We start from the raw sequence: 13,688 nt of genomic DNA, 5'->3' as shown, positions 1-13,688 counted from the left end.
ATAATTAAAATATAATTTATATTAAAAAATAATATTTTATAAATATTATATTAAATTAAAATTATTAAATTAATTTTGATAGATTATGATTATATATATATATATATATGAATTATGATTATATTTTTATTATTTATTTAATTTTGTTCTCATTATTTTTTTTAAAAAAATTTGTTCTCATTTTGCATCTATAAATTAATGCGATTCTTGTGTGTAGCAAGAGACTATTTCGCCCAATTTTTCTTGGTATAATTATATATGTCAACTTCTATTGGTCCATATGTTGATGGACTATTGTGTATCAAGCGTAACATGTCTCAATTTTTTTTTAATAGATAAAAATTTTGACTTATCCAATTTTGTGTAATGCACAGTATAATTTATTTTGGTAGTTAAAGTTGACGATATTTAAAATTTTATTACTAAAATTAATATTTCAATATTCTACTAACAGATGTTATATTGTTGACATGATTTATTAGGATATTCAAGAAAGTTAATATTATATCATCAAACTTTTAATTCAAAGTTTTTTTTTTTTTTTATATTATCTCAATTGAATGCTAATTTCATAAAAATATATGTATAGTTATCAACAGCAAAAAAATTAATTTAGCATTAAACTTTTTATAATCTTAACAAAAACCCAAAGCCATATACATTATTCTTAATTTTTTTTTATCATTTCGCCATTAAAAATTAATTTGAAATAGATGGAGTTTTTTATACAAGAATGGTTGTTATATATGTATTCTAAATTCTAATTTTATATATGTCATTAACATGTTTCTTACATTAATTCAGACTAGTAATACTATTATGTTTGTTATAAAATCCTTCAAAGAGGAACTTCGTTGGTTACAATTTAAAATTTTATTTTAAAAATTTCGAATTAAAATTTTTAGATGAGCAAAATAAAATTATTGCACGAAGGGTGTTGTTTCGGTGTTACCGAGTTTAGCCGAAGGTCAAATTCCGCCATTGAATTTTTTGTTTACAACCAATAAATTCAATTATGATACTCATAAATTAGAAAAAAAAAAAAAAAAAAGGTCGAATAAGAAAAGCAAAGCACAGTAGTAGGTGAAATAAAATGTGAATTTGAAAGGGTTACATATTTCTTGGATAAAAAAGTGAAACGGAATGGGCTTAAAGCCTAAAATGTTAGAGAATAAGCAGGCTAGGCTGGGCTGAGCTTAAGCAAGATGGGCATTAGCCCTTGTGAACTGTGATGGAAGAGAGCGGTTCAATTGGCCTCAAGACCGCGACCACAGAGAAAGAGACGCCTTCTCTCACTCTCTCTCTACTCTGGAAGTGCAACTGAATTTCGTCAACTTCAGACAGAAAAATTCGTTGCAGTTCAAGCCACTTCGGCTGAAAATAAGTGTTTGGTTTCAGTTTCGGTTTCACTATATTGCTTTGTAAATAACGGTAAACCCAACATACCCAAAACTTCTTTTTGTGTTTTTGATTGGCTTGTTTATGATGTTTTCATTTTTTATTCGGTGGGAGCCGAAAGGCAGTAATAATAATAAAAAAAGGCAGATGGATAGGTAGCGGAGGGTGGAGAAGCCAAAAGCAGAGACTCCCATAAAAGAAAACGGAATCAGGATAACAACTCAAGGCAGAATGAATAATTATATTACTTATGCCACCATTCTCCTCCAACTAATTTATTATTTCTTTTATTTATTTATTTATTTCTCTTCATATTTTACTTTGTTTGTAACAAAAAATATGTTATATATATATATATATATATTTTGGGATGAAATGAGTACTAAAAATTTCTGCTTTGAAATTTGCCTTGTGGGAAAAAACAACTAAAATTCCTTCATGGATATAAAACTTTGTATTTGCTCTGGTTTTTGTTGTTTTTTACTTTGTGTGCTGGATTTGTCATCATGTTTTCTTGACCGTTGTTCAATTTTTATTGATGAAGTATGCATTCTTTGTAGAAGAAAGGGTCCAGTGAGATTGTTGCAGAGCCATTAATAAGACTGTGAAGATTGCAGAGCTAATCAAGTTATATTGAAGATGTCTTTCTCTCTTTCACAGTCACTCTTCTCAAACACATGTAAAGAAGTAGGTATGCATAGGTCATTTTTCTTCATTTATATCAAGTTTCTGTTTTCAGAGGAGAATTGCTGATCTTCATCAGAATACTTCCATTGGATCAACCGATATAAACGATATTTGGGAACCACTAGAAGAAGGCCTCCTTCCATATGAAACAGCAGACTCTTTATGCTACTAAGCTCTTGCAATGCCTTGTTTTTAGAGCATAGGAATCACGATGATTGGTTTTCTGTCTTATTACTGTCTGGAGACTATCTGTCTTATTACTGTCTGGAGACTACCTGTCATCTATCGATGATAACCATGACATTATCAAAGAAGGAGCTGGATACATCCTCCACTGGGTAAATAACTGAGAACTAACTTTTATTTGCGTTTGAAACAAAATTAGTGTCTGCCCCCACTTATTTTTAATTGTATAGAAGATGGTAGTTAAATTTCCTTCTTTGAACTTAGACATACAAAGGTGCACTTATGGATGATGACCTCTTGTCCCTTGTTTTTGTTTTTATACGAGGAACTTTCCCTTTCTTTTTGATGACAAAGATGCACTTATTTTCTATATTTCATTTAGAGATATTGAACATGTTTGAGCTTTTCTATTCTTCGGTTTTGAACTGAGACTCTTAGGTCATATCTAATTACTCTTAAAGTGCAGATATCAATCTCCTCTTCTGGCTGATCAAGTGAAACCCTTAAATGAATTTGAAGATGATGGGGGTAAGCAATCTTTTGTTGTTTTAATGAACAAGTACTTATAAAAAGAAGGGGAAAAAAAGAGAGAATGTATTAGTAATATCTAATATTTTGATATCATCTAGCTCCAGTGGCTTCACCAAGGACACAAGGAAGGAGACGAGATGGTCGAGAAAGGGTTGGGGGTAGAGAAATTTCTTACTACTCTAAAATATAAGGTTTTCAATTTGAATATGTCAACTTTTCGTTTACCTTTACTAATTATATTCAGAATAATTATCACATAAGCAATCTACTTGCCCTAGTGGTGCATCTAATTACTCCTTTTTGTGCTCAGTTCATGTGAAAATCTTGCATCTACTTTCCTTTTTCTTTGGCCATTATATATTGTTTTATTTTGGTTTTATTGTTGCATTGATCTTTGAATCTTTGCATCCATCTCTTTCTAGTTTGTTGACTGTATGTGCACTTTCTGGAGCATTTAAATAATTAAAACAAGAAAGAAAATTCTTGTTTCTCTTCGTCACTCTTTGAAACTTCAATGGAAGTTCCTCTGATCAATTGCAGCACTTCTGAAGCCATCATGTTGTGTACTGTTGTATAACTTGGTAAATATGCTCACTGGATGTGTTCTGCCTCTTTGATGGGTACAGGAAATTATGGTGGAGTAGGGGAATATAATGGTGATGGTTGGAAAGGTGGGTGTAGTTTTGGTGGCAGAGGTTGAGGACATGGAAAAGGTCCTTTCCGGGGTCGAGGACGAGACTATGGTGCTGGAGGTTACTATGTCTATGACTATGGTGACTCCGATGCACCGCATGCCCAATGTCATGATAAGTTTGTGCTTTTAGACGTATTTGTTCACTGCTATCTTGTGGAACAGTGAGAAATGAATGTTTGGCTTTTATATCTTAAAAAGTGGTGCAGGTGATTTTAATGCTTAAGTTCATCTTTGAGCTGTAAAATAACAAGGTTAACTAACTACCTTCTGGGAAATATGCTGGCTAAGCATTCACAATTCATCACATAATTTGCACTGTATATTTATGCGAAACGGTGTTTTAGTTAAAATAGTTGGAATATTCAAGGACTTTGCTGTTTCTTTTGCTTTTCTGTAGTTGTGTTCAGCATTGAACCATTGACTGGTATAAACTATCTACCTACTTGCCATAAACCACCTTTTCAAAATTTTCATTTGCTGAAATACGATTAAATGAGCAAATGATACCATTGGTATAATGAAGAACATGCCATTCTCACAGGCAAAATCAGGCTTATCCCAAAGATCTGCAAAGATCAGACACCTAATATTTTATTTTTCATATGAAATGCCATCACTTTCCAACATGTAACAGCTTTATATTAGATTGTATTGATGTTTGTTTGTTATACTTTCTAATGTCGCTGGCACTATATGATTTGCTTTTCATCGTGCTTGCATTGCTGATCATAGGTTTGTTTAGTCATGGGAGCTAATATTTGTAAAATAATTTCAACTTTTGCAGGCCATGGCCATGGCAGGGGAAGGGAGGGCTGTGGGCGCGGTTGTCATATCTGTTCGGATGGCCCGGTCCAAGCAAACACCGCTTGAGAAGCAGACATCTTGTAGTAGTTGTGGTATCGAACATGATATGTGGATACCTGCTCTGCTTGTGGCTTGATGAAGTTGACAATACTTAAGGGAAATTGTCGTGTTTCAAGCAGTGAAATTATTACAGCCATGGTGCTTGCAGTTTTGTCATTTCTAATTGTGGTGTAGGAATTTTTTTTTCAGTGATTCTGACAAAGTCTTTATTCTTTTCAAACCCTAGAAAAATTTGTACAAATGTTACACTCTTTTTTATAGGAAATAAAGAGAGCAGTACATTCTTTTATTCTTAAAAGTACATTTGCATGCAGGTAGTTGCTAATGCTACTTCCTTTGTATTATTCACTTCAAAAAAAAAAAAATTTATTTGCCGGTAATTCTATTTGATACATTCACTTTCATGAAACTTGAAACCCAAATTGAACCAATCAGAACATTGCCCTAAACCTAAAAAATGTTGAATGAATTCAACAGGAAACTGTAAAAAAAGACAAACCTTTTGCTATTAAAAAAATGGGTGAAGATACGTGGTGATTGGAGTTTGATTTTAGTCATTTGTTTTTATGGTACATCTGTTTATTTGTTTAAATTTTCATTACTAGTAAATTCTTTTGGATAATGTTAATGGGAATACCATTTTTAGAGAATACAAATTTGAAAAAAAAATAGTGAAATTTAAATTTTAAATTCATTGAATATCAAGTTTGCTTAAACCATTGAATTAAGCCTTCATTTTTTTTTTGCTCACTTATACTAATCTTAAACTCTTTCATTTTTGTCACTTTTACCAATCCCTTTCTTTATAAAACAACAAAACTTTTAAGTGATCACTGCTAAAGTCGATGTAAAATCATAGCCATCCATCAACTGTTTCATCTGTCTATAAATTTGTAATCATTTAAGCCAATAGTTCATCCTAAATCTATTTCTTGATAATTAATATGAAAATGGATATACTAAATTTTCTTCAAAGCCCACTAATCCTCTCACAACCTCTTATTGCTTTCTTCTCAGCTATAGCAACCATTATTACTTCATAAGATCAATTATAACTACATGAACCGAATTAAGTTTTTGGTTATTCATGATACAAGTTAACTATATAATTTGATAGTTTATATATATATATATATATTGTAGTTTTTAAAAATGTAAATCATTGCACATTTCATACAAACCTTATTAGCTTTGTTATTAATTACTAGAAAATTTATAGTGCTGAATTCGGAGTTTAATTTAATTTGTTTGTGTAATTAGATGTGACATTTAGTAGGTATGGGTTCAAATTATAACACTTATAATTTCTTTTCCTAAAGTTGTGCCTCTTTTATAAAAGGAAAAAAAAAAACAATGTTATTTGAATTTAAGAGATTAATCGAACATTCAAACTTTCACGAATTTAAATTTAATAGATTAATCAAATATTCAAACTTTAATAGGTTATTAATTAGTATACTACTCAGGAAAGACAATCTAAGGTTAATAACTGTTTTTTTTTTGCTAAAAACAAATTCTAATATCTTATGCCACTTCTATGTTTATTAGAAAGTTAAAAATGAAAATAATAAAGATAATTAATAGAGAAAAAAGAAATATTAATAGAGAAAAAAGAAATATTTTGATGTGTGGTTCCATGATGAAGCAGGTGATTGTATAAGTTTATATATATATATATGTGTGTGTGTGTGTGTGTGTGTGTGTGTGTGTGTCTTTGATATCTACTTATATATATCAAAAAATATTTTCCTTATATCTTCTACCCTTTCAAACAGATATTTCCTAACTATTAAGATCTCTAGCTCGTAGATGGAGCTAGTGATAAAGTTGTATCAAAAGCAATATTTCAGTAAGACATAAGGTAAAATTAATCGAAGGTATAGCTGAACTTGCAAACATAATTTGTGAAGTCAAGTAGATCTGTTACTCGGATCACTAATGCTATTGCTGTTTTAATATAAATTGAACAATTATGTATAAATTGAGTTCTTTTCTTTGAAATTGGAGAATATTGAATATACTTACTTAAAATTGTATACAGGTTAATTAATTAGATTATAAGTTTGAGAGAAAAGAACAGAGAATTAATATGATGTCTCAACAATTAGTTTCAGCTCCAAATTTGACACTTCTTTTTTAAACTTTTAAAGCATGATTTTTTGTTTTTAGAAATCTAAAGCATGATTTTTAGTTCAATTATGTATGCAACATTAGATTCTTCATCTTCATTTAATAAAAACTAGTGAAAATATCTCCTTCACACTCTCAAAGCAAATAAGAAAAAGAAAAAGAAAAAGATGTTTCCCTTTCATCCCTTATCTCAATCTTTAATGGCATTAAATCATTATTAATTAACATATAATGGAAAAAATAGTTTTCCAAAATCAAAGGAGTTCATTTTTAAGACTCCCACATGCAATATAAGTAATAAATTATCTAGAATTTGATGTTGGATAAGAGGATCCCGCCTAAAATGATAATCAATCCAAACACAAGAATAACAGGTGAATGTGCGTGGCAGCCATTGCTAAACTCTGCTGAACTTTCCGCTCAATTAATTTTTGATTATCTAACAGTACCCTTTACTCAGCAGCAAAATGTATATACACTTCTCCAATCTCACTCATGAAAAATGTTAACCAATAATATTAAGCAAATTGAATCTAGCTAGGGTCATCCAAAACTTAATTAAAAGTTCAAAAGTAAAACATAAAACTATTAAAATTCTGTTGAAGCTTCATGATCATGATTTATGACCCAAACCCAGAAGAAAGCAATGATCAAGAAGCATAATTCTACTCCCAAAAAGCAAGGCAAAAAAAAAAATAAAAATTACTAATCACTCTTTACGAAATTTTGTACTAAATTTGATTAGCCTGATTAGATTTGACATTTCTAGAGAGAAACCCATTAGGGTTTTGTTGAATACCATAAATTCTTGCCATAGCTAACCTTAATAGGCTTTGTCTCTTTGTAAATACTCTCAAGGAACCGGTACCTCCGCTTCTTAATTGGTCTCAAAATCTCTTCTTCTTTCCCAAAAATCTCTTCAATCTTTGCAGAAGTTATCTCATCTTGACTTTGTTCAAAGAATCTCTCGCTGTTCATCTTTGCTTTAATTTTCTTGTTGTTGTTGTTGAGGACATTGCTGCTGCTGCTGCTGCTACTGTACTTATCTTCATCGCTAAGTTGCATAAGCTGTTGAGCCGCTGTTGCCATGTCGGAGTCCGACACCCCTTGAAACTTAACTAAAGGTTTTGATTCCGACATTGGAAAAATCAACAAAATTAAATGGAACAAGAGAGTTTGGTTAATTAATTTCCTCTCTTCTTTGTTGTTGGTTTTATTCTTTCATTTGTTTGTTTTGCTTTGGTTAATTTGTGAACGGTATTTTACTTTTATGGAGTTGGCGTTTACGTCTAGTACGAGTCCTAAAGGAAAAAAGAAGGTGCTGTGTTATTGCCATGAAGTTGGCTTGAATGTCATATGGGTAAATAAAATATTTATAAAAGGTTATTTTTTCTTATATATAAAAGGTCAATTTCTATTTTAATTCACAACTCTAAAAAACTGTAGTTTGTTTGATTTTTTCCACCTTTGATTTTTTTTATTAAAAAATTAAATTAAAAACTATAATTATAATTATTGAAAATCAAATTTTAATTTTATAAAAAAATCATAATAAATGAATTATTTAAAATAAATCTCATATTTTTCATAGTTCTTATTTCAACTCTATTTTTCATTATGCAAGAAAAACACCTTTAAAAGCTCGTATTTTTTTGGCCAATAAAAAAAAAAAAACTTGTCCTTAACTTCTTGTTACTTTGCTTGTAATCTTGGTCTTCTCAAAATAAGGAGGTTGGGAATGTTAAGCGGGACCCTTTCAAAATTTTGACCAATGTAGATGTAATTTGCAAGTTGTTTCTTGAACCATGATATTGGTTGATTGTTCTTGGTCAATGTTTTGATTGGAAAATTTTTGACCTTTGATAATGAGTTTGTCAAAGTTGTGGATGATTTTTATTGGTGTTCATGTGTTTATATTGCCTTAATTACTTTTGTCTATAGAATGGAACATGACTCATTAAAAGTGAAAAATATAGTTTATGATGCAAATTCAAGGAAATATTGACCCAACATTTTTCCATAGGCGACTTAAAATTCTTCTTTTTTGTAGACATCATATTTTGTTTGGGGATTTTTTGAAATTTATTGGATTTTAAATTTTAATTTTGATTGTATAATTGGACCTTAATTGAAAAAGTAAATTTTGGTCCAAAAGATTAAGCTCTAAATTTTATTTGTATTTTAATTTTTTTAGTTTGATTCTTTTGGTTTAATTTTTGTTTTTTTTTTTTAGTTAAAAGAGTCAAAGTCAATTGGTAAAAAAATAAAAAAATTTGAGATTTTGCACGAAAAATCTTAGATTCAATTCAACTTTTGAATTTTATCTCAAATTTTAACTTTAATGGTTGAATCATATTAGAAATAGGGAATATTACACAAAGAATAAATTATAGAGAGAAATCTTAGATTCGGTTGAATTAATTTTTTTCAAATCGAAAGGGATTCAATCCCTATATAAGAACTTTGAATTTAAGATCAAAAGGGAGGCTTAATAATAATTGATTTCAAAATCAAATAGATGTCATTGAAAAAAGAGAAAATTTGGGTAAAATTTGGTATCAATAAGGAAGAAGCAATCAAACAAAAAAATTTTGCTACAAGATCTAATTGGAATTTTTGGAAGGAAGGCTAAAATTTATAATAAGAAATATTAGTTTTTAAAAGTTAAAAAATTTTTGGAATCCATGATCCATTGAGGTAATGTTTACTTTTTTTTTTTTATGATTTTTGCATAATTTTTATAATATTTAATAGCTTACTCTTATTTTTATATTTATTGCATTATATATATTTTTGCATGAATTTGCATGACTAATATTATCTTTGCATGATAATTTATTTGCCTAATATATTTGTTTGCATGATTAATATATTTATTTGTGTGATTTATTAATATATTTGCATGATTATTAATATATTTATTTGTATGATTACATTTAATTTGATTGCATGATTACTAATATATTTAATTGTTTAATTATTAATATATTTTTTTGCATGATTATATTTTTTTGCATTTTTTTGCATGATTTATGTATTATTAGTTGCATGATTATATAGTTAATTGCATGTTTATTTGCATGATTATTAATATTATTATTTACATGATTATATATTTGATTGCATGTCTAATTGTATGATTATTAATTTATTTATTTGTGTAATTGCATGGTTTATATATTTTTATTTGCATGATTATATATTTAATTACATGATTATTAATTTATTTTTTTGTGTGATTGTATGATTATTAATATATTTATTCGCATATTTATTTATTTAATATTATTATTTATATTTATTGCATGGTATGATCTTATATGTTATTGCATGATTCATATTATGAATGATATTTAATTGCATGTTTCTATATTTATTGTGTGCATAATTGCATGATTATGTATTATTTCTAATATATTTGTGTGATTATATTTGATTTCATGATTACATATTTGCATGAATGGTTATTAATATATTTGCATGATATTTTATATTATTGCTTGATAATATATTTCATGATATTATATATTTACATTATTGTTATTATTGCATGAATATTTTAGCAAATTTAGGCATGATATTATTACATGATATTTGGTATAATTTATAGTATTATAGTTGTATGATAATTTTTGCATAGTATGATTTAATATTTATTACATGGTTGCTTGATTGCTTAATATTTGATAGAATTTTTGTATCACCATGTTTTGTAAATAAATAAAAGGATTGGAATAGATTTATTTGCATGATAAAACTATTTTTGATAAGGCTTAGGTAAAATAACACATAATTAACTTAGTATTAATTTTGCTCATAAAGGGGTGCTAATACCTTCTTTGCATGTAACTGACTCCCAAACTTTAGTTATTATGATGTAGACCAACACTTATTCCTTTTAGGAACCCTTACTTTACACTTAGGACAACCTTAAAAATGATGGATTCACCTAGGTAACCAGTCACACCTAGATAAAAAAGATTGATGGTAACTTTATGATTTTTGTGTCTAATGGATAGGTTTTTCCAACCTAGACGTTATAATAGTTTGGTGACTCCATTTAAGATATTAGAGAGTTAAGCTGTTAGTTAGTTATGTGTGGGCTTAAATCTTACTTTGATAGTTTTTATTATGTAATTATTTGTGATTTTCATGTAGACTAACCTATTTGTTTATGATTTCTTATTTGTTTGTTTTGCAGATATTATTTATTCACACCTATTTATTTGATTATTCAACATGTATCTTTACATACACCACACTTGCATCATGCATAAGGTTTATAACCTGATTTTATCCTTTATTAAGAGGGAGTAAGTACCTACACTCTCATGAGGTAATAATTTTCTTATGAGCTAGTGAAAACTCCCACTCAAATTAAATGTTTTCTGTTTGAGCCTATAATGGTGGGTAAAGATTGAGGTACCCTACTAGTCTATAATGGACAATGATGTAAAAAGAAGTTTGGGAGCTTTTAGACTGTCAAGCCTTTGAATCCAACATATACATGAACCCTAGGGATCCAAATTTAGGCTAGAACCCTGTTTTCTTTTTTAATTCAAAAAAAAAAATAGGACACATGATAGAACAGTTATTATTCTTGTAAATTTATGTTATTCTTTGTATATATTTTTGCATACTAACCTTTTATATTTTGTTATTCCTTCTATATATTATATTATGTTAACTAACCTTTTTTTCTCTACTTTTTTGTGCATACATGCATCATTAGATTTACATAAGGAGTGATCACCCTAAAACAATCTTAACAAAAAGAATCTTAATTACATCCATAAAGAGCCTATCAAAGTTCCCTATGTGCTTGAGCATGAAGTTCGAGGAAGCTCAGCTTAAAGGAGATGATTGTTTGCCAACCAATTATGTAACTATTCTGCTTGCTAAAATCCATCTTAATCTCAAATGAAATGATCTTAACCATTTGATTAGTATTTGAAACCAATAGAGTGTCAGTGCCAATGAGACTTTCCAAAAAAAATTTAGGGACCTTGCATTACTTCTTTCAGTCCCTGTTGATGATAAACTTATTAAGGCCATGGTTCAGTTTTGAGACCCTTCATATTGCTGCTTCATGTTCAATGAGATTGACATGGTGCCAACTATTGAAAAATATTCAACTTTCCTTCGCTTAGATCTCCCTAATCCTAATAAGGTATATTGAAAAAATAAAAAGATTAGTTATCAAGAAAAGCTTGCTCAAATTATAGTTGTAGATGTCCAAACTATCGATAATTGGGTAAAAGAAAAATGTAAAAGTGTTGTTATTCCTTGGTCTATTGTTCATGACTTTATATACAAATATTTTGGCATTGAAAGAGGAATGGATTTGATAGTATTGGCTTTTATATGGAATGATGGTATTTTCAAAAGTAATTGGTTATATTAATGTTGCAGTAGTGGATTTCTTTGATCAACTTGATTACCATATCAACCCTATTCTGACAATTTTGATTAAGACTATTAGATCTTTAAATCATTATCGTCGAAATAAAAAGGGTCGTTTTGCTGGATATGCCCAATTATTAACCATTTGGATGAAAAGTCATATAAAAATAATGATGGTAAATTTTGCAAGCTATATTTCACTACAAGGAATTCTATGAAAATGAATGGCCTTCATAAAACTCCAAAGAAGCATAAATCTTATTTTTACACAAGCTTACTAGTCAATATGTGATAAAAAGAGCTCTTTGGATGCCTTATGGACCAGTGTTGTACGGTTATGAAGATAATATTTGGGTTACTTTTTTAAGCCTTTGGGATATAGTGAATTATTCTCCTGTCATGGTGTAAAGATAATATGGCTATGGATAATTTATCCGAGCCACTTCTAGACTTAGTAAAATGAAATTCTTATATGTTAAAATTGATGGTCCATAAAGATAGCCAAAAACTTACAAGCTTGAAATTTGCCTTAAAGGAAAGATCGAAGGAAATGTTCAAATAAGGTTACCCTTGAATACTTTGTGTGGTACATTAGGCAAAGTAAAGACATTAAAATCCTTAAAAAAATAACTCCAAATGGCCCAATGAAATCATCACCTCATGATCCCCTATTGGTAGTGAAAACCATTAAAAGAAAGCTCCAAGTTGAAAAAGATGAATTGGAGCTTGAAAATAAAAAGCTAAAAAGAGAGTTAGAAGAAAAAATGGTAAAAAAGGTTTAAGCACTAAGACAAAAAAACGATGAAATGAAGAATATTTTTTCTGATCTCAACATCACACAGTCATTCACCAATCATGAGTTAGCCCAACTTTTGAATGAAAATGGACAAGTGCAAGCAAAAATGCAAGAAAAAGATGAAGCATTCACCAAAGCACAAAAGCACATCTAAATGCTTAATGGTGTAGTGGTCACAATTGAAACAAAAATGGGTGTTGTGAATGAAAAATGTGAACAAGCCAATGAAACATATGTGAGAAAGCATAATCAATTAGAATGCCTACTTGACCAAATCACTATGGTTACCTATAAAGCCAAGGACATGGTAAAAAAAGTTGAAGAATGAAAGATAAAGGTACCACCAGTGAAAACACATGGCCAAGAGCTGTTAGCTTTCCTTAATGCAGTACAAGGCCAATATTGACAAATTAGGGATTTCTTTCCACAATAAACTTTAGACTTTTCATGGATGTAATATTGGATTTGGTTAGAAATAACTTTCAATTCAACAAAATTTTTTTTTGTTAATAATTGTTATGTGATAAATCCTCCTTATTGCATTCATGTATTCATGCATTCATACATAAACATTTCTTCAAAGTGCATAATAATAAGTCATCTTAATTCTTAAAAATTGTGAAAAATCAAGGTTCAAGGTAGCTTAATCTTAAAAAAAATCTAAGGCGCTACAATACTAGATATCAAGTAAGGATTATGGAAGAAGAAAACACTTTTTGCCTCTAAAAACTAGGAAAAGCATAAGAAAAACTGAAGAGGCAGTTGGAAACTATTATCGAATTGTTAAAAAACAAGAGCTAAAGAAAGAAAGTGGTGAAAAATGTAGTGATACAAAATGAAACTGATCAACTATACCCTCATAGCTTTAATCCATATTTAGCCCATACATCTTAAAGGGTTCAACCCCAAATGCCATTCACTGTAAGTTATCTTTATGTGCAAACTGATTATCTTTATGTGCAAACTGATATGCTGACAACTACCGCTCATACTCTATTT

General features: G+C 29.2%; 2 protein-coding genes across 3 annotated transcripts; one reads left to right on the top strand and one right to left on the bottom strand.

The window, feature by feature from the left end:
• The first annotated feature begins 218 nt into the window (after window positions 1-218).
• Window positions 219-4,649, top strand: LOC111299806 (uncharacterized). Of its 2 annotated transcripts, none has more exons than XM_089747772.1 (6): window positions 219-1,431; window positions 1,959-2,085; window positions 2,162-2,423; window positions 2,738-2,799; window positions 2,901-2,960; window positions 3,429-4,649. In XM_089747772.1, exons 3-6 carry the CDS (start codon window positions 2,248-2,250, stop codon window positions 3,500-3,502), a joined length of 372 nt encoding a protein of 123 aa, XP_089603898.1. In that variant the 5' UTR covers window positions 219-1,431; window positions 1,959-2,085; window positions 2,162-2,247; the 3' UTR covers window positions 3,503-4,649. The 2 variants fall into 2 exon arrangements, with proteins under 2 accessions (XP_089603898.1, XP_089603897.1); XM_089747771.1 differs by having other exon boundaries at window positions 1,959-2,089.
• A 2,010-nt stretch (window positions 4,650-6,659) lies between these two features.
• On the bottom strand, window positions 6,660-7,796 carry LOC111300990 (uncharacterized). The gene has a single exon (XM_089746853.1). The coding sequence runs from the start codon at window positions 7,628-7,630 to the stop codon at window positions 7,271-7,273; it is 360 nt and encodes a 119-aa protein (XP_089602979.1). The 5' UTR covers window positions 7,631-7,796; the 3' UTR covers window positions 6,660-7,270.
• Between the last annotated feature and the right edge of the window lie 5,892 nt (window positions 7,797-13,688).

Source organism: Durio zibethinus, chromosome 18 (genome assembly GCF_047325235.1).
Source record: "Durio zibethinus cultivar Kanyao isolate XHJ-2024 chromosome 18, ASM4732523v1, whole genome shotgun sequence".
Lineage (NCBI taxonomy): Eukaryota > Viridiplantae > Streptophyta > Magnoliopsida > Malvales > Malvaceae > Durio > Durio zibethinus.
This window is presented reverse-complemented; position numbering and strand designations above follow the sequence as displayed.